General features: G+C 34.8%; 1 protein-coding gene and 1 long non-coding RNA gene across 3 annotated transcripts in view; one reads left to right on the forward strand and one right to left on the reverse strand.

Annotated features, from left to right (window-relative positions):
* Positions 1-21,936, reverse strand: part of LOC125674155 (DNA mismatch repair protein Msh2-like) — a 243,605-nt gene that overhangs the window by 104,042 nt on the left and 117,627 nt on the right. For both annotated transcript variants that reach the window (XM_056158092.1, XM_056158093.1), the window contains exons 11-12: positions 2,730-2,850; positions 618-728 (exon numbers count right to left, since the gene is read on the reverse strand). In XM_056158092.1, coding sequence (XP_056014067.1) covers positions 618-728; positions 2,730-2,850 — 232 coding nt within the window. The remainder of the gene's footprint in view (positions 1-617; positions 729-2,729; positions 2,851-21,936) is intronic.
* LOC125674172 (uncharacterized) lies at positions 11,121-12,652 on the forward strand. The gene is made up of 2 exons (XR_007370033.2): positions 11,121-12,124; positions 12,352-12,652. It is a non-coding gene; the product is annotated as an uncharacterized LOC125674172 (long non-coding RNA).

The following is a 21,936-nucleotide window of genomic DNA, read 5'->3' on the forward strand; positions in this document are numbered from 1 at the left end:
GTGGTTGGCATTTGCATTAATTATCAGTTCAAAGTGATATCCTTGTATAACAAACTATGGTTCCCCATTCAAAAACTCTTCCAGTTGCAAATAAATCATCTACGGGTGTGCTTTTGTTTTGATTCGCAAATCTGAGTGTGTATGGTCTCTTATGACGTCACAAATTCAGGAAATCAGAAACGATAATCGGGTAACGATTTTCTATTCCGACTACCTTTGCACTTAAATTTCTTCGAGTTAATATCGTTATTAATCTTATAAAAGCATTTTTATGAGGAGTCTATGAAACAAAGTTGATAATTATGGAGAGAAAAAGTATTGTTATAAAAACCGTCTCCTATGACCTTTAAAACTAACTCATTACTTCTAGATTCAGAGAAAAAGATAACATCTATAACAAAAATATTTTTATTTTTGGGCATGTGAATTTTGAATTTGGGCAAGTGGATTTCTAGGTAGTACTTGCCAATGGGCAAGTGACTATAAAAACAATTCTAGACCCCTGGTTGAACCCGGCTACAGAGGGTAACAGATTAGTGTTGATTTTCTATGGCTAAATTATTGAGTAAACTTTATCAACAGTCATTGATCTTAGAAGTAAGTAGTCCTAGCCTTACTAATGCGATTGACATCCACAAGAGGTTGCTTTATCCACTGCGCCAAAAGTCTTTCTCCTTGCACAGTTCTGCATCGGTTCATTATCCCAAAAATACACTGGCTCTTGTTTCCTGTAATAAGTAAACATTTTGAGATAACAAAAGATTGAGTTTTTCAGTAATTCTGGAATCAAAGAGGCCCCTGGACTTAACAGTCACCTGAGAATCACACAACAAAATTTACAATTTTGGTAAAGGACTACCTGTTCTTTTTAATATATCTATTTACTTTCAATTTAGCATCAATAGCACTAAAGAAGATGTTATGTAAGTGTTTTACACATTAACACTATATACCAAGTTTGGCCCCGCCCTGGGGTCAGAACCCCTACCCCGGGGATCATGAAATTTACAATTTTGGTAGAGCCCTTCCTGCTCTACATCACTATGTATTTAGTTTTTCTTACACGTGTGTGGTTCTTGAGAAGATTTTTAAAAATTGGCCAATTTTGAGCAGTTTTTGCCCCACCCCTAGGGCCCATGTGGTGCTAGAGTCCTGAAATTTACAATTTATGTCCCCCTTGTCCTAATGATGCTTCATACCAAATTTGAAAAGAATTGGAATGGTAGTTATTAAACAAGAACTTAAAAATGTTCAATTGTTAACACACAATGGACGACAACCAATTGCTATAGATCACCTGAGTTTACATTGGATAGCATTCCCCTTGCAGTATGCACATGCACCTCCACATTGTGATCTTTCTTTGTACAAAAATTCATTAAAATCCTCTAAAGGATTTAGGAGAAGTTGCGAAGACAAAGTATTTTGAAAAGAATAAATTAACTTCAAGGGCCAAAACTTCTTTAAAAAACATTGGACAGCATTCCCCTTGCAATATGCACAGTTCCATATTGTGTTCTTGTATCAAGTTTCATCAAAATTCTCCAAAGAGTTTAGGAAGAATTGCAAAGACAAAGTTAAAAGGACAGACGGAAGACAGAAGTAAAGCATAATACGCCCACATTTTTATGCAGGCGTATAAAAAGTACCAACAAATGAAATAACAAGAGTACTACCAACGGTACATAATATGCCTGTGAAAAGCTAATATAGGGTGTGTTTTCTTACACCATGATTTGTAGAACTTGGCTTCATGTAGTATCAGCAATCATCAGGGTGTGACATACTTTCTTTGCATCATAAAAACTGACAAATCATGTACTATTGATGTAATATTTTCACTTGGCATAAGATATATGTGTACCAAGTTTGCTGGTCCTAGCCCCAATGGTTTGATCTGTATACTGCTACTGCGACCTTGACCTTTGACCTTGAGAAATAATAGGTATCCTCCACTTGGCATAACGTGTATGTATACCAAGTTTGACGGTCCTAGGACCAACAGTTCTGTCTGTATAATGCCTACAAGGTTTTCCTACTAAATGATACTGCAACCTTGACCTTTTATTTTGAAAAATAATAGGCATCTTCCTTTCATCATGGTGATCAAGTATACCAAGTTGCAATATCCCAGAGCTTATGGTTCGGTTTGTATCATGCCTACAAGATTTTCCTACTCTGATCTTTAACCTTCAAAAACAATAGGCATCTTCCTCTCATCATGGCGATCAAATGTACAAAGTTGTAAAATCTTACAGTTCGGTCTGTATTCTGCCCACAAGGTCCGGACAGACAGATGGATGATGCCATACCATAATACATCCCATCTTCAACAGGTGTATAAAAGTATCCAAAATGCAGAATCTGAGATTGAGGTCAAACCGTTTGGACGAAAGCATTTCGTTCACGATGAGAACCGTTCGTTCCCAATAAGAAGCGTTCCATTCTCACTGAGAACTGTTCCGTTCAAACTATTCAGCGTTCATTCCCGAAACAAAACTGTTAGTTCCCAAACCATTCAGCATTCGATCACCATTCCACTGGTATAGTAGTACGCTGCAGGGTCTGTACTAATAATTGAGATATTTGGTTTCCAAACTAAAATGGTTGATCTAATAATCTATAATGGTGTTACAGACTCTGATAAGAAAGAAAAGAGGAAATCAGACAATGACAGTACACTTTCTTCATAATGAAGGGGAGATTTAAAAGATATGTTATAAACTCACCATCAGATGTGTTGGGAAACAAATTTAATGCTCGTACTGCAGCAGAATCTAGCTTCAAAAACTGTTGAAAGTCAAATGATCCAAGGGTGAATTGTCCAAAGTAATCCTCATTTGATAAAAGCTGAAATAAGATAATTAATGCAGGAATTGGAAACAAGTACTTTTTGGTGGTCTGAAAAACTTTTAAAGGGTATTCCTGTTCTTCTATATTGTCAGATTTGGGTGTTTTAGATCGAAATCTATAGAACAAATGGGTAGTGCAGCTGAAGTATGCAGCAAAAGCAAAACGTATATTGTTTTTCTAGCAATTAAAATTCGGGATCTATGATTGTGCATGTGTTTTTATAACAATGAAATGGAGGGGGATGAATTTAAATACTAGGATGTGCATGTCAGCTAGTTCTATGAAAAACAAGAGGCCCACAGGCCTTATCGGTCACCTGATTACTAGTGAAAGAGTATCACTTTACTTCCATGGGCTATGAAATGTAGAAAAATTTCCTGTTCTGAATATCTAAGCTAAATTCTAATGTTCACCAACAGTATAAAACAAGATGTGTTCTTAAAACTTAACCTGCCCTCAAAAGTGCATACACTGATGAAAGGCTTTAAATAATAGGTGTATTAACATTAAAACATCAAAAGATATGACTAATTTGGACTCATCCTAAAGTCATAACCCTGGGTTTTGATTGAAATTCACCATTTTTTGTACATCCTTTTCTGCTATTCCTAAGTATGCATTTAGATTTTATACAGTATCAGCAAACTTACATATTAAGTTTGGCCCCACCCTGGGGTCAAAACCCTTACTCTGGAGAAAACCAAATTTACAATTTTGGTAAAAGACTACCGTCCTGCTCTATCCATTTAGTTTCAATTTACTAGTATCAAAAGCACTAAAGAAAATGTTATTTAAGTGTTTTACACATAAACACAATATAACAAGTTTGGCCCTGCCCTGGGGTTAGAACCCCTACCCCGGGGATCATGAAATTTACAACTGTGGTACAGGCCTTCCTGCTCTACATCACTATGCATTTAGTTTTTCTTACATGTATGTGGTTCTTGAGAAGAAGGCTTTTAAAAATTGATCAATTTTGGGCAGTTTTTGCCCTGCCCCTAAGGCCCCAGGGGTGCAAGAATCCTGAAATTTAGAACTAATGTTCCCTTTGTTCCAAATATGTTTCATACCAAATTTGAAAAGAATTGGAATGACATTTCCCAAGAACAAGAGGCCCATAGGCCACATCGCTCACCTGAGTCACCTTGGCCCATATCGGAAGACTTTCCATAAATATTTGCATGTAAAACTATTAGTCCCTATCGTGGCCCCAACCTACCCCTGGAGGCCATGATTTTTACAAACTTGAATTTGCACTATGTCAGAAAGCTTTTATGTAAATGTCAACTTCTTTGGCCCAATGGTTCTTGAGAAGATTTTCTCTATATATATTTCTATGTAAAATTTTCATCCCCATATTGTGGCCCCAACCTACCCCTGGAGGCTATGATTTCAACAAACTTGAATCAACACTATGTCAAGAAGCTTTCAGGTAAATCTCAGCTCTTCTGGCTAAGCACTTCTTGAGAATTTTTTTTTAAAGATATTCCCTATATATTCCAATGTAAAACTTTGATCCCCTATTGTGGCCCCGGGCAACCTACCCCCGCCGGAGGTCATGATTTGAACAAACTTGAATCAGCACTATGTCAGGAAGCTTTCAGGTAAATCTCAGCTCTTTTGGCTCAGTGGTTCTTGAGAAGAAATTTTTTAAAGATTTTCCGTACATGTATATAATTCTATGTAAAACTTTGATCCCCTGTTGTGGCCCCAACCTACCTCTGGGGGCCATGATTTGAACAAACTTGAATCTGCACTATGTCAGGAAGCTTTAATGTAAATGTCAGCTCCTCTGGCCCGGTGGTTCTTAAGAAGATTTTTAAATGACCCTATCCTAATTTTGCATTTTTGAGATTATCTCCCCTTTGAAGAGGGCATGATGGCCCCTCATTTGAACAAACTTGAAAGCCTTTCACGCTAGGATGCTTTTGGCCAAATTTGGCTGAAATCGACCAACTGTTTCTAGGGAAGAAGATGAAAATGTGAAAAGTTTACGACGCCGGCAACGACAGACAACGGACAAATTTTTATCAGAAAAGCTCACTTGAGCCTTTGGCTTAGGTGAGCTAAAAAGTTAAAAATGTCTATTGTTCACACATTTAATAACTGACCATTTTGGCCACACCCTGATACCAAAACGCCTACCCCTGGGATCATCAAATTTACAATTTTGGTAAAGGACTACCTGTTCTTTCTAAATATCAATTTACTTTCAATTTAGCATCAATAGCACTACAGAAGATGTAATTTAAGTGTTTTACACATAAACACTATATAACAAGTTTGGTTCCGCCCTGGGGTCAAACCCCTACCCCGGGGATCATGAAATTTACAATTTTGGTAGAGGCCTTCCTGCTCTACATCACTATGCAAATAGTTTTTCTTACACGTGTGAGGTTCTTGAGAAGAAGACTTTTGAAAATTTGTCAATTTGGGGCAGTTTTTGCCCCGCCCATAGGGCCCCAGGGGTGCTGGAGTCCTGTTCATACCAAATTTTAAAAGAATTGGACTGAAAGTTATTAAGAAGTTAAAAATGTTCAATTGTTAACGAACGACGCACAATGCACGACGGATGACAACCAACCTAAAACCAACGATGAATTTTCTGGCCATGTACTGATCATCATCCCACACCTCGCAATCACTTAACATGGTCCAAAATTTCTTTAATTTTTTTTTATTTTTCTGGAAGGCACGCAGGGATTTTCTACCCTCCCAAGTTGTCTGTGTGACTCGTACATGAAAAATTAGCTAGGACATTCTGATCTTCTTGCAGTTCATTAACTGGTCCAGGTGAAGAGAGTATATGAGTCATTATCAAAATCCGTCAAAATTTGTGTCACAAGCACAAAAATCAATTTTGAATAGCGAAATTTCCTAAACTTTCATATGAAATTAGTAATGTACCATTAGTTTTAAGTCTGCAAGTAAAAAAAAATATGTAGCAGCCAATAACATAGGTTTACAACTACCCTTAGAACTTGCAAATACCTTGATATTTTGATGTCCCAAGTCATGAAATGGACTAATTTAAGTGTTACAGTGCACCAAAATACTTGGAGGAGGTGATCACTGTTTACCAACCGAATCGTTCCCTAAGATCTGAAAATTCACTGACATTAGTTAGACCTAGATGTCGAACCTCCACATATAGAAACAGGCGCTTGGATGTGGCAGCAGTTACACTCTGGAACTCTCTGCCCGATACCCTCCGACGCTGTCAGAATTTGAACACTTTTAAAAAACATTTAAAAACACATCTTTTTAGACTTGCATATTATTAGTATTATATGTGGTTAAATCTTTATGGTTTCTTTACCATCATTTTAACATGACTTTTTCAAGTGTATAATTGTGTATTTATTTCAACTATTGTATTTTATATCATTTGATTGTACGGCGTGGAACTTTTTTCATGCATATCATGTTTTAGATTTTAGTAATTTTACTTCACATTATTGATGTTTTACTAGCATTGTTTTGATACTATCTGTCTTAGTGTTATTATAATTTCCTTTTACTACGTTTATAACATGCTGTATCATTTTTAATTAAATATTATTAAGGTCTTCCGTCTCCTGCGGAAGACCTTACTATTATTGTTCGCGTTCTTCTTCTTCATTATTATTATTATTAAGGTCTTCCGTCTCCTGCGGAAGACCTTACTATTATTGTTAGCGTTCTTCTTCTTCATTATTATTCAGGTCTTCCGTCTCCTGCGGAAGACCTTACTATTATTGTTCGCGTTCTTCTTCATTATTATTAAGGTCTTCCGTCTCCTGCGGAAGACCTTACTATTATTGTTCGCGTTCTTCTTCTTCATTATTATTAAGGTCTTCCGTCTCCTGCGGAAGACCTTACTATTATTGTTCGCGTTCTTCTTCTTCATTATTATTATTATTAAGGTCTTCCGTCTCCTGCGGAAGACCTTACTATTATTGTTCGCGTTCTTCTTCTTCATTATTATTATTATTATTATTATTTTCCTTGGTAGTACACGCGTTTTTCTCAGCCATTTCTCGATCGATTTTCACGAAATTTTCAGGAAAGATGTCTTTTGGTGACAAGACTTTGCTTGCAAATTTTCGTGCTTGACGTCACTTCCGGTCAGGAGTTATCTCTCTTTTAGTGACTTTTTGAAGGGCCTTGTTGTCCACACATCTCCTCCGTTAGTTTTGAAGCTAGAGTCTTGAAATTTCTACACAAGATAGAGTAAACATTTTAGAAGATTTGTGGGGGATTCGATTTTACCGGAGGCGATTTGCCTAAAAGCTCGCCTGGACCTGAATAAATGGATGCCAAAATGTTTCGCCGATTTCGGCGATTTTTGACCTTTGATCTCCAATATCTTTTTTCTTGCAAATATTTTGTTAAGACATGTAGAACAAAAGTTGTGCACATTTACGAGATCTTTTCGAAAATATCAAGATTTAGGGGCTAGCTCCTTAAATTAGGGATCTAGAAGGGCTCAAAGTCTAGATCAAATATCTCAAAAATCGTTAATATTTTGGTATAAGTCAAAGAACAAAAAATGTTCATCTCAACAATCCAAATCTATTCATATAAAAATTTAGGTCATATGTTACGTAATAAGGGATTTTAAAGGCCAAAACCATAAATTTTTTACCCCTTGTATCTCGAAAACGACAAATATTTTGAAAAGCAATAAAGAACAAAAGTTGTTCAGAATGATGATCTGAACAATATGCATATTTCGTTTTTACCCTATGTGGCCCCGTTAGGGAGCTACAGTTTGGCCCCTAAAAATTACTTCTAGAAATAACTCGAGAACGGTAAAGAATTTCTAAATACTTGTTGAACAAAAAATGTTTGAAATGTCATGACCTTTCTTACGATATCAAGCAAAAGGGGCTGACCCTTTAAATTAGGGGCCCAGAAGGGTCCAAAGGTTTATGAGAATATCTCAGAAACTATTAATATTTTGTAATAAGTCATTGAAGCGGAAATGTTCATCTCAACGAGCTTGATCTCATTAAATCAAAACGTAGGTCATGTATGTTACGTAATAAGGGCTTCATGGCTCGCCTGAAGCGTCGGTTTTTTGTCGATATCAATCGATATCGGTAACTTTTTACCAATAAATATTTTGTAAAGACATGTAGAACAAAAGTTGTTCAGTTTATCGAGTTCTATTGAACTATATCAAAAAATAGGCCTGCGAGCCTTTTGGCTCACCTGGTAAGTCGAATTTCCGTCGATACTGTCGATATCAATAACGTTTTACTGGTAAATATTTTGTTAAAACATGTAGAACAAAAGTTGTTCAGTTCATTGAGATCTGTGGACTGATATCAAGAAATAGGCCCGCGGACATTTTAGCTCACCTGTAGAGTCGAATTTCTGTCGATATTATTCAATCTCCGTCACTTTTTACTGGTAAATATTTTGTTAAGACATATTAAACAAAAGTTGTTCAGTTTATCGAGATTTATCGCTTCATATCAAGAAATAGGCCCGAGAGCCTAACAGCTCGCCTTGAGAGTCGATTTTTGTCGATATCAGTCGATTTCAATAACTTTTTACTGGTAAATATTTTTTAAAGATATATAAAACAAAAATTGTTCACTTTATCAAGTCTATCGACTGGTATCCAATAATGGGCCCGTGGGCCTTATGGCTCGCCTAGAGAATCGATTTTTTGTCGATATCAATCAAACTCCATAACTTTTTACTGGTAAATATTTTGTTAGGACATATTGAACAAAAGTTGTTCAGTTTATCGAGATCTATTGAACGGTTTCAAGAAATGGGTCTGTGGGCCTCATGTGTCGCCTGTAGAGTCGATTTTTGTCGATATCAGTCGATTTCAAAAACTTGTAACTGGTAAATATTTTGTAAGGACATATTGAACAAAAGTTGTTCAGTTTATCGAGATCTATCGATTGATATCAAGAAATAGGCCTATGGTCCTAATGGCTCGCCTGTAGAGTCGATTTTTTGTCGATATCTGTCGATCTCAATAACTTTTTACAGGTAAATATTTTGTAAAGACATATAGAACTAAAGTTGTTGAGTCTATAGAGGGCTAACAAATGACATCAAGAAATAGGCCCGCGGGCCTTATGGCTCGCCTGGAGAGTCGAATTTCAAACGAATTTCACCGCAACTTTGCTTCAGAAGCTTATGATATGAAAAATTGATTATATCTAAAGTGTCTTAAAGTCGGAAACTAAATTGGGACTCATTTGTCTTTTTTTTTTTTTTTTTTAACTCCGAGTGCATCAACAAATCGGACGGAAGACCTACTCGTTGCTCGCAACGAGATCGTGTCTAGTTATTAAGGTCTTCCGTCTCCTGCGGAAGACCTTACTATTATTGTTCGCGTTCTTCTTCTTCATTATTATTATTATTATTATTATTATTTTCCTTGGTAGTACACGCGTTTTTCTCAGCCATTTCTCGATCGATTTTCACGAAATTTTCAGGACAGATGTCTTTTGGTGACGAGACTTTGCTTGCAAAATTTCGTGCTTGACGTCACTTCCGGTCAGGAGTTATCTCTCTTTTAGTGACTTTTTGAAGGGCCTTGTTGTCCACACATCTCCTCCGTTAGTTTTGAAGCTAGAGTCTTGAAATTTGTACACAAGATAGAGTAAACATTTTAGAAGATTTGTGGGGGATTCGATTTTACCGGAGGCGATTTGCCTAAACGCTCGCCTGGACCTGAAAAAATGGATGCCAAAATGTTTCGCCGATTTCGGCGATTTTTGACCTTTGATCTCCAATATCTTTTTTCTTGCAAATATTTTGTTAAGACATGTAGAACAAAAGTTGTGCACATTTACGAGATCTTTTCGAAAATATCAAGATTTAGGGGCTAGCCCCTTAAATTAGGGATCTAGAAGGGCTCAAAGTCTAGATCAAATATCTCAAAAATCGTTAATATTTTGGTATAAGTCAAAGAACAAAAAATGTTCATCTCAACAATCCAAATCTATTCATATAAAAATTTAGGTCATATGTTACGTAATAAGGGATTTTAAGGGCCAAAACCATAAATTTTTTACCCCTTGTATCTCGAAAACGACAAATATTTTGAAAAGCAATAAAGAACAAAAGTTGTTCAGAATGATGATCTGAACAATATGCATATTTCGTTTTTACCCTATGTGGCCCCGTTAGGGAGCTACAGTTTGGCCCCTAAAAATTACTTCTAGAAATAACTCGAGAACGGTAAAGAATTTCTAAATACTTGTTGAACAAAAAATGTTTGAAATGTCATGACCTTTCTTACGATATCAAGCAAAAGGGGCTGACCCTTTAAATTAGGGGCCCAGAAGGGTCCAAAGGTTTATGAGAATATCTCAGAAACTATTAATATTTTGTAATAAGTCATTGAAGCGGAAATGTTCATCTAAACGAGCTTGTTCTTATCAAATCAAAAAGTAGGTCATATGTTACGTAATAAGGGATTTTAAGGGCCAAAATCATAAATAATTGACGCCTCATATCTTGAAAACGACAAATATTTTGAAAAGCATTATTGAACAAAAGTTGTTCAGAATGATAATCTAAACAATATGTACATTTCGTTTTTTCCCTATGTGGCCCCGTTAGGGAGCTACAGTTTGGCCCCTAAATATTTCTTGTAGAGATAACTCGAGAACGGTAAAGAATTTCTAAATACTTGTTGAGCAAAAAATGTTTAAAATGACAAAGCCTTTCTTACGATATCAAGCAAAACGGCCTGGCCCTTTAAATTAGGGGTTCAGAAGGGTCCAAATGTTTTTGAGAATATCTCAGAAACTATTAATATTTTATAATAAGTTGTAGAAGCGGAAATGTTCATCTCAACGAGCTTGATCTTATCAAATCAAAAAGTAGGTCATATGTTACGTAATTAGAGATTTTAAGGGCCAAAATCCTAAATATTTGACGCCTCATATCTTTAAAACGACATATTTTTTGAAAAGCATTATTGAACAAAAGTTGTTCAATGTGTCATAACCTATCGATCAATATCAAAAAATGGGTCTGTGGGCCTCATGGCTCGCCTGTAGAGTCGATTTTTGTCGATATCAGTCGATTTCAAAAACTTGTAACTGGTAAATATTTTGTAAGGACATATTGAACAAAAGTTGTTCAGTTTATCGAGATCTATCGATTGATATCAAGAAATAGGCCTATGGTCCTAATGGCTCGCCTGTAGAGTCGATTTTTTGTCGATATCGGTCGATCTCAATAACTTTTTACAGGTAAATATTTTGTAAAGACATATAGAACTAAAGTTGTTGAGTCTATAGAGGGCTAACAAATGACATCAAGAAATAGGCCCGCGGTCCTTATGGCTCGCCTGGAGAGTCGAATTTCAAACGAATTTCACCGCAACTTTGCTTCAGAAGCTTATGATATGAAAAATTGATTATATCTAAAGTGTCTTAAAGTCGGAAACTAAATTGGGACTCATTTGTCTTTTTTTTTTTTTTTTAACTCCGAGTGCATCAACAAATCAGACGGAAGACCTATTTGTTGCTCGCAACGAGATCGTGTCTAGTTATTATTATTATTATTTCATACTGCATGCCAGATTTCATTATTTTTTATATATCATCATTTACTTTATGTATGTGTGAATTCCTAAAATCATTTAAGTGTTAATAATTTTACACGTGTTGTTCTGAAGTTATCTGTAAAGTGTTGTCCCACAGATTTGTGTGTTAATTTCCTGTTTACACAAACAGAAATGCAAGGAATAGAAATATGATACATGATCCAATTGATATTTCAAAATTTTCCCTGGCCTAAGTGTTCTTTTCACTGTACTATGCTACATACAAAATGTGGTTCTGCATACATGCCAACTTTCCCGATTTAGGCGGGATCTTCCCGATTTTACCCTCCGGTCCCGCTTTCCCGATCGGGAAAGCAAAATTACCCTAAAATCCCGATTTGAAATTTTTTCCGACCAAAATTTCCGATTTCACGATTGAAAACGAGTTTGAAAGCGGAATAATTGTGAAATCTCGTGACCAGAATTGGAAATCCCGCGTCATTTCTGAACTGGCCAATCAGAAATCGGGACAATAGTCAGCCATTGCTGTTTACCTGTGTCGCATGGTGTCGGGTTGGTCTGCCTGTGTCGGGGCGTTTATTGGACAGTACGAAGCATGTTTTGATAGTAATTAATCGGGAAGACGGATTTCAAATTGACCTATCCTTTACACAAACGTGAATGACAACGATGCTAGTGTCACCACCAAACAATCGGACATTCCGCCTCTCGCTGACAGTATCCAAAATTTGCAATAAGGTACGTCAAGTATATATTTTTTCCAACTATAATAATATAGGCTATCCAAATTTATCCGTCTATAGCGATGTATTATATAGTCTATATAGTGTAGTATTCATTGAATATACTTTGTGATGCGTAATTCGCACAAGTCTGTACTGAATTTTTTATTTAGCAAGTAGCCTTAATTTACAAGTAAAACGGAATATTTTGATGTGGTTTTTTTTTCCTGGTAATTATTTCAGATGTCATGGGTGCAAAGGTTTTGTTCGCAAACTTCATAGCAGGACAGATCACTCCTTTTTTGGTTGCAATGCAGATTATTCCACCAGTCTCTGCAAGCCCATGTTTACAGACAAGCAAGATCGCCTTTGCAGTCGTACCTAAATGCATGTGCTTTAATTTAAATTTTGATATATAGACCGGCCAATGTTTATTGTATGGTGTAAAAGGATGCAACCTTAAATATTATTTGATATTATGTATGTGACTTGTTGGAGAAGATTTTTTGCTGAATAGATGATTTTAATAAAATATTAATGTATATCTTTCAAAGTTTTTTTTATATAGTTAATGGTCAAACACATTTGATGTTGTGTTAATATATGATACATTAACAATGATTTGATTGATATTTTATTTGAAAGGACAAATATTTATTTTCATGCTAAAATGTCGTGAATTTTGAGCTTTGAAAAAAGGTCGTCGCGCGCAAAATCCCCCATGGGGATTTTTAAAAGTTGGCATGTATGGTTCTGAATGTAAATAAAGGAGAAAAAGTCCAAAGTAGAGAGTACATTGTAGGAGTAGAAAATGTACGAGTCTTTACTGTTACATTGAAAACAATGCAAAATATGCCTGCAAAAACATTTAATTTGCACTCCAAAGTAGCTTGTTAAGTTTATTTCTAAATTTCAGCATCATAATTTAGTATGGAGATTTATATAGGGAAATTAGATTAGTTTCACATGAGAATTGTCTCTCCTAGCTGTTAATTTCTCTTCTGTTACATCACCTTTTGTAACAGGGGGACAAGATTTTGTAACAGGAAGGATAAAACTAAATTTGCTTCTATCTGAAAAGAATAAGTATTATTTTCAATTATTGAATACAGACTAATTAGAATCTCAATCAAAAGCCAATTGTGATTTGGAACTTTTACCATTTTCTGACTTAAAAATTATTCGAGAATAAAGCATTGCTGAATATGTAACACGAAAGACAGGAGTTTGTAACAAGAAGGATGCACATTAAAATTGTTTCTGTATCTCAAAGTAAATATTGGTTTGAATGAAAAAATGCATGTCTATTGAAATCCTCACTAAAAGACATGTATGATTTAGAGTTAAAAAAAAAAAATCTATATATGCACCCAGGGATACATGAGCCGAGTTGCATGGGATACATTGTAAAGTCAGGAATGATGTGGCATATTTACAATTGTGAAGAACTAATTTCAGTTTTAAACTTTTCCAAGTTACTGTCCAGAAACCATATTTGTCTGAAGTTTTCAATCCATTCTTGGTCACTGTGACCTTGACCTTTAACCTTTTTTCTCCAAAATCGATAGGGGCCTTGCTTTGCTGGTATCCAACAATATATCAAAGTTTTATTTGATTCGAATTAAAAAATTTCGAGTTATCCTCCGGAAACCAAAATTTTTTGGAATTTATAATCTATTTTCGATCACTGTGACCTTGACCTTTGACCTATTTTCTCCAAAATCAATAGGGGTCTTCCTTACTTGGTATAAAACAATATCTTTAAATATCATTTGATTCGGATTTAAACTTTCTGAGTTATCATAATGAAACCAAATATTTCTGAAATTTTCATTCTATTTTCCGTCACTGTGACCTTGACCTTTGACCACTTTTCTCCAAAATCAATAGGGGTCTTCCTTACCTGGTACCCAACAATATATCAAAGTTTCATTTGATTAGATTGTAAACTTTTCGAGTTATCATCCGGAAACCAATTAATTGTTGACGTTCAACCGCCCGCCTGCATCACCAAACCAATAGCCGAGTTCAACTTCATTGCAACTCGGCTAAAAATTTGGTCAGAACATCATCCAAAAATTTCAAAACAGGAAGGACAGATTCTGGCAATGGACAGACATACTTTCTATTTTAGTTTAAGGACAAAATACTATTTGAACTAATCAAATGTATGCTCATTTGATATTTACTCGTTAAGTAACAAAGAACATACAATCCTGATTTTTTTTCCAATAAAAAATATAAATATTGCTTAAATTTGTAATAGGATGGACAGGGTTGTATAACAGGGACAGAGAACATAAAAATTTTAACTTTAACACTCAGGGTAAACATTACTTGAATAGAATGAAATGATTCATTTTTGGTTTTCCTTCAAAATGCAGATAGTATGATATTAAACCACTTGAATATTTGGTAACACGTTGACATGCGCGCATTACCAAAATGTGGCAGCATGAACAGGACAATTGTCGCAGAGCATATATTGGTATCAAAACATTTAATTAATTTGCAGTTTGCTGCAAAAGAAAGAATTGAGACAATCATGGAAACAAAAGTTCTCGCATCACTAAGTTGATACACTATTCTAAAATTATCCTAAATTTTGCAATCCTAGCTAATGTGAGATCAGATGATATGCATCACTTTATCTTGACAAGAAACTTAATTTCTACAGAAAGTGACATGTTATAGCTAAAATTATGAAGTTTGATCAGTTGAAAAACAAGAGATGTTTGTAAAACACATATGCCCCCCATGGTGCAAAATTGAAAAGGGTTATACACACACACATCATTTAATTGAGAGTAGTATCATCAATTCAAAATATTGAGCAGACAATATCTTCCTATGTCAAGAGTGGTTTGACCATGTGACCTAAAAATCAATAGGGGTCACCAACTCCTGAAGATGTACCAGTGTACCAAGTTTGATGTCTGTCAAGCAAAGGGTTCTCAAGATATTGAACGGACAGTATATTCCTATGCCCTATCTGACCCTCGACTTTTGACCATGTGACCTTAAAATAATTAGCAGTCATCTTCTACTGAAGATGTACCAGTGTACCAAGTTTGATATCTGTCAAGCAAAGGGTTCTCAAGATATTGAACGGACAGTATATTCCTATGTACAGTTTAACCCTTGACCTTTGATCACGCGACCTCAAAATCAATAGGTGTCATCTTCTCCTGAAGATGTACCAGTGTACCAAGTTTTAATGTCTGTCAAGCAAACGCTTCTCAAGATATGGAGCAGACAGTGTATTCCAATGTCCAGTTTGACCCTTGACCTTTGACCATGTGATCTGAAAATCAATAGGGGTCATCTACTCCTGAAAATGTACCAGGTTTGGTATAATATAGGAGACAATATATTACTATGTCCAGTTGAACCATTGACCTTTGACCATGTGATCTGAAAATCAATAGGGGTCGTCTTCTCCTGAAGACGTACCAGTGTACCACGTTTGATGTCTGTCAAGCAAAGGGTTCTCAAGATATTGAACGGACAGTATATTCCTAAGTCCAGTTTGACCCTTGACCTTTAAACATGTGACCTCAAAATAAATAGGGGTAATTTTCACCTGAAGATGTACCAGTGTACCAAGTTTGATGTCTGTCAAGCGAAGGGTTCTCAAAATATTGAACGGGCAGTATATTCCTGTCTAGTGTGACCCTTGACCTTTGACCATGTGACCTCAAAATCAATAGGGGTCATCTTCTTTTGAAGATGTACCAGTGTATCAAGTTTGATGTCTGTCAAGCAAAGGGTTCTCAAGATATTTAACGGACAGTATATTCCTATGTCCAGTTTGACCCTTGACCTTTGACCATGTGACCTCAAAATCAATGGGGGTCATCTTCTTCTGAAGATGTACTGGCATACCAAGTTTGATGTCTGTCAAGCAAAGGGTTCTCTAGACATTGAATGGTCAGTATATTCCTATGCCCAGTTTGACCCTTGACCTTTGACCAAATGATCTCAAAATCAATAAGGGTCATCTACTCCTTAGGATGTACCAGTGTGCCAAGTTTGATGTCTTTCAAGCAAAGGGTTCTCAAGATATTGAGCGGACATCATATTCCTATGTCCAGAGTAGATTGACCCTTGACCTTTGACCTGAAAAACAATAGGGATCCTCTTCTACTCATAACTAACCCACATAAGAAATATCATTATCATCAAGTGAATGGTTCTCAAGATATTGAGCGGACAACACATGGTCTACAGACCGACCGACCGACAAACCGACAGGTGCAAAACAATATGCCCCCTCTTTTTCAAAGGGGGACATAAAAAAAGACATTCTTACTTTATAATAAACCATGAGACTTGGAGTGGTAATGTAGGAAATTGAAGAAATAGAAGTTTATAACCATAGTTTGTCCGTCATCTCTATAGGGAGGACCAAGATAATAATTGATTACTTTGTATTGTTTTTATTTCTTCGGTTTTGTTAAAACACCAATCAACATTCCTAATCTCATTAGATTGAAATTAAACGTTACAGTGCACAATGTAAATGTATTAAATTTGAACAACTGAGAGTGCCATCATATTTGTCATGTTTTAATATACATGTATGGACAGGAGAATTATCCTTGTTGTTGTGAAATGGTCATAATTTACTGAACCCTGTTTATCCCATTGTCATCTTTTAGTGCTATTAACTGATTATGTCTCTCCTGTAACATTCATTTAAGTAGATCGAACGATGTTTTGATGTTTTTTGGGTATATATATTGTACTTTGCTAATAAACAATTCAAAGCCTTAAGGTGAGTCAATTTCCAAAAGTTCGTTATTCTGACATATCTTAAAAATGTGACTTTAATGCACTAAAGTTCATTCAGTCAAGCTGTCCATCCTGTAACAAAAAAGAAAATCTTCGATTTCTTTAGTTTTCTTTGTAATTTGAAAATACAAATGGTGCAGCATTATCAACAAAACTATTTTGAAAAGTGTGGATTTGTATGTTTAAATCAAAATAATTCTAAAAAGTGAGAATTTTCCTTTCTTAGTACCAAAAATGTCTCTACTGTTACAATTTTCTTCCCTCCTGTTACATTTCTTTATTATAGAAAAAAGTTGAGTTTCTGTCTCGTAATTTTAATTCAAACATTTATGTATTCAATTACTCATTTTTTCCATGATACATCTGTATTAGATATAGACAAGAAAATTTATTGATAGATTATAGATTTATGAAAATTAAGTCACTGATTTGTCTGTCCTGTTACAATGACTGTCTTTCCTGTTATAAGCAAGTCTCTCCAAGAGACAAGAGACAGGTAACAGAATCACTAAAATTTCTTTTATCTAATATTATTTTGTGCACCAAAGTCTTTAGAAATATTTCCAAGTTGTTAATATCTACTATAACGAGATTTTCAAAACTGTTTTACAATAATTTAGTAAGTTAATCATTTTAATAATGTACAGATTATCTTGCTGCTAAGAAATTGTCACATTTTGTAATGTTCATATAGGTATAAATTTTTGGCATTGGTTGTTGTGAGAATTAAGTGTTTTTTCCACCATCATGTCAATGCAGTTTGCAAAAGTTTCCATAATGATTTTGATTTTTTATTGGCATTTTAAAATTTGTAACAGGAAGGACATATTTAAATTTACTTCTTGACGGATTTAATAAAATAATTCGTAAAGATAGAAATTGTTTTAGAGGCGGTGTTATGATATATTTGTCAAATCAAATACGCGCTACAAGACGCCCAGACTTTGAGCCCGCCGATCTTGAGTGTATATGGATTGAAGTAGATAACAATACCTGTGTTTATCATCTTTGCTGTATTTATAGGCCTCCCAGTTCCGACAGCTCTTTTTGGTCCAAACTTTCGTGGAGTTTAGACACAGTTAGCGAATATTCCGACAAAATAATCATAGTAGGCGATTTAAATGTAGATTTTCTTAATGCTCCATTATCACACAATATTCGTGAAATTATTTCAACTCATGGTCTAGTAAAAAAAAGTGCACCGCCACGGCACATGATACGCCCGTCACATATTGTTAACAGTATAGATTGTACCCATTAAAACATTTTTTTTTATATCACCTTAAATAAATGTCACAGTGACCTTAAAGTAGGATGTGACACACCTTCTACCTAAGATGCATTAGTTGACCAATTTTGGTGATTCTAGGTCTAATAGTTTTCAAGTTATGAGCCCAACAAGTTTTTGACATATATGGCCATATCTTCTTAATGAAAAGTCACAGTGACCTGGTTTTAATGTGCAACACACCTTCTACCCAAGATGTATCTACAGACAAAGTTTGATGATTCTAGGCCTTGTAGTATTTAAGTTACGGGTCGGACACGAAAAAGCTAACAGACAGACGGACAGATGGATATCTTCTTAATGAAAAGTCACAGTGACCTGGTTTTAATGTGCGACACACCTTCTACCCAAGATGTATCTACAGACAAAGTTTGATGATTCTAGGCCTTGTAGTATTTAAGTTACGGGTCGGACACGAAAAAGCTAACAGATGGACGGACAGACAGACGGACATGAACACCATACCATAATACGTCCCGTCTTAAGACGGGCGTATAATATAACTGTCGCTACACGGAACCTGGCACTGCTTGACCCAATATTGACCTCTACAGAGATTCAATCGTGTGAATCGGGTATATTAAAAATCGAACCGACGATCAGTGATCATAGTGCCACGTACATCTCCCTCTTTTCGAACATAAAGTACAATCGTGCATACACGCGTAAAGTATGGATTTATAAAAATGCTGACTTTATAAAACTCAATTATTTAATTGAAAATTGTACCTGGGCAAATATTATCAACGGAGCAGATACTTTAGATTTGGCAACCAAAAATTTTACATCCGAATTTCTTTCTTGTGTTCGTCAATGTATACCTGAACAAATTATAACAGTTCGTCCGCGAGATAAACCATGGTTTGATTCTATGATACGGAAGACAATCAGAATTAGAGATCGACTTCGCAATAAAGCATTAAAATCAAAAAATGACTCCGACTGGTCCGCTTATAGAAAAGTTCGGAATTCGGTTAACAATATGAAAAAAAACACGATAACAAATTATTATGACAATATAGAAACCTACTTAGACGATTCTAGTAAAGACAATAATAAGTTATATTGGAAGCTGATGAAAGACTCGTTTAATATTAAATCATCGAATGAAATACCTCCAATACAAATTAATGATAACAACTGCGATAACAAGTTAGTATATTCTGATTCTGATAAAATAGAAGCATTGAATGCATATTTTTCATCAATTACCAATATTGATGACACCAATGAAACACTACCAAACATGTATTGCTTATGTAATGGTTCCTTAAATAGCATTATTATTGAAGAACAAGAAGTATCGGATATTATTACATTAATACTCCCAGTTAATAAAACTGTTGGCCCAGATAGCATTAGCCATAAAATGTTGAAATCAACAAAAACTACCATTATCACACCACTTACTATGCTATTCAACAGATCATTGTCAGAAAATATTTTCCCATCTTTTTGGAAAATTGCTCACGTCATTCCTCTTTTTAAGAAGGAAGACCCGTCAATAGTATCTAATTATAGACCTGTCTCGCTATTATCATGCGTTAGTAAAATTTTGGAGAGAATTATTTTCAAACATGTATATAATATTTTCATAGTAATGATCTATTTTATTGATATCAAGCTGGATTTTTACCAGGTCATTCTACAGTTTATCAATTATTAGAAACTTATCATAGTATTGTTCAAAGTATTGATGAAGGGAAATCATGTTGTATGATATTTTGTGACCTATCAAAAGCATTTGATAGAGTATGGCATAATGGTCTAATTTTCAAATTACAAACTTATGGTATATCTGGTAGTCTTTTACAGTGGTTCAGAAGCTACTTATGTCACAGATCACAAAAAGTAATGTATAAGGACCTTTTATCGTCACAACTTGATATATTTGCTGGTGTACCCCACGGTTCTGTTTTAGGACCTTTACTATTTTTGATTTATGTTAATGATGTTGCTGTAAATATGCTATCAATGTGTAGATTATTTGCTGATGACAACTCACTCCAGCAGTCCTCATATAATATGCTAGAAATTGAATACAAGCTTAATTATGATTTACATATACTAGAAAAATGGTCAAATAAGTGGCTACTCCAATTCAATCCATCCAAGACTAAAGCTGTTTATTTTTCGAAAAAAGATAACTCTATTTTACCGAAATTATTTTTCCAAGGAAAAATTGGAGTGTGTTCCAGTCCATCATCATCTAGGCTTATTTTTGTCACATAACCTCAGTTGGTCTTTATACATTGATTCCATAGTTGATAAATCTTTTTAAAAATTAGGGCTTTTAAAAAGGCTTAAGTTCAAAATTGGCAGAAAGCATCTGTCAAAATTGTATATAGCTTTTATTAGACCTACTCTTGAATATGCTTCAATTGTTTGGGATGGCTGTTCTGTTCATGATACTGATAAGCTTGAAAAAGTACAATTACGTGCAGCTAGAATTGTACTGGTCTTCCTATTTTTGCATCTAGAGAATCCCTTTATTTAGAAACAGGCTGGCAAACTTTAAAAAGTAGACGTTATATTGCAAAAATGACTACCATGTTTAAAATTTGCAATGGTAGCGCCCCTGATTATTTAAATGAAATTATTCCACATAAACATGAAAATATATCCCTTTATAATACTAGAAACAATGATAAGTTTTACATTCCAAAATGCAGATTAGAGTTATTCAAAAAATCATTTGTACCTGACTGTAAAACAGTGGAATTTATTAAATGTAGAAGCTAGAGAAGCCATCTCAATCAATTCATTCCGCAAAAATATAACAGACATTACAAGACCACCATCATATTACTCTATTGGAAAACGATATATCAACATTATTCATACAAAGCTAAGATACAACTGTATACTTAATTATGATCTTTATAAATTAAATATTACAAATTCTCTGTTTTGTACATGTGGACATATTAATGAAGATATATATCATCTCTTTTTTGCTTGTAAAAATTACTCCAGGGCTAGAAATGATCTTTTTAATCGCCTTTTCATGCTTGACTTGGTTAATATTGATACAAAATTGTTATTATGCGGTGATGTCAATTTACCTCTGCAAACTAATATAACTATTTTTTCAGTTGTTCATAAATTTATAGAAGAAACTTGTAGATTTGTTTAATCATTGTACATTATACCTGTTAATTATTACCTTGCATGACATATTGTAATATTTTAGGAGAGGGACTTGTAAGTTGTCAGAACTTGTTCCCAATCCTTTTGATTTCATCAATAAAATATGTTCAAAACAAAACAAAAAACATATTATGATGAGTGGTGTCTGTTTTATATCATCATATTCCAAAATTATGCTGTTTCTTGATCGGAGTTGTATCTTTTCAGGTTCATTATTATGTGTTTTATTTCATCCAACTTAAAAAATAAGATTTCAGAAACTTAAAAATTGTCGTTTTTCAGAAGGTTAAATGTCTGCTGATTTTGATAATGACTCATATACTACATCAGACATCCTTTCTTCTTCCTGATGCTTATAAATTTTCAAGTGAATGAAAACAAGATTACAATGACGTATTTACTCATTTAATAATTAAAAACTAGAGATTGTTTTATGAAAAACAAATGTCTCAATCCCCTCTCCCCAAACTGGAAGTGCTCCAAATGAAACCTCCTCCCCTTAATGTCCTACATGGTATGGAGGAGGAAGCATGAGCAAGAACATTGACATTATGAACTCCGATAAGCCATATTATATAGGAGAAGTTAAATTCACA

The sequence above is a fragment of the Ostrea edulis genome, chromosome 3, assembly GCF_947568905.1.
Source record: "Ostrea edulis chromosome 3, xbOstEdul1.1, whole genome shotgun sequence".
NCBI lineage: Eukaryota > Metazoa > Mollusca > Bivalvia > Ostreida > Ostreidae > Ostrea > Ostrea edulis.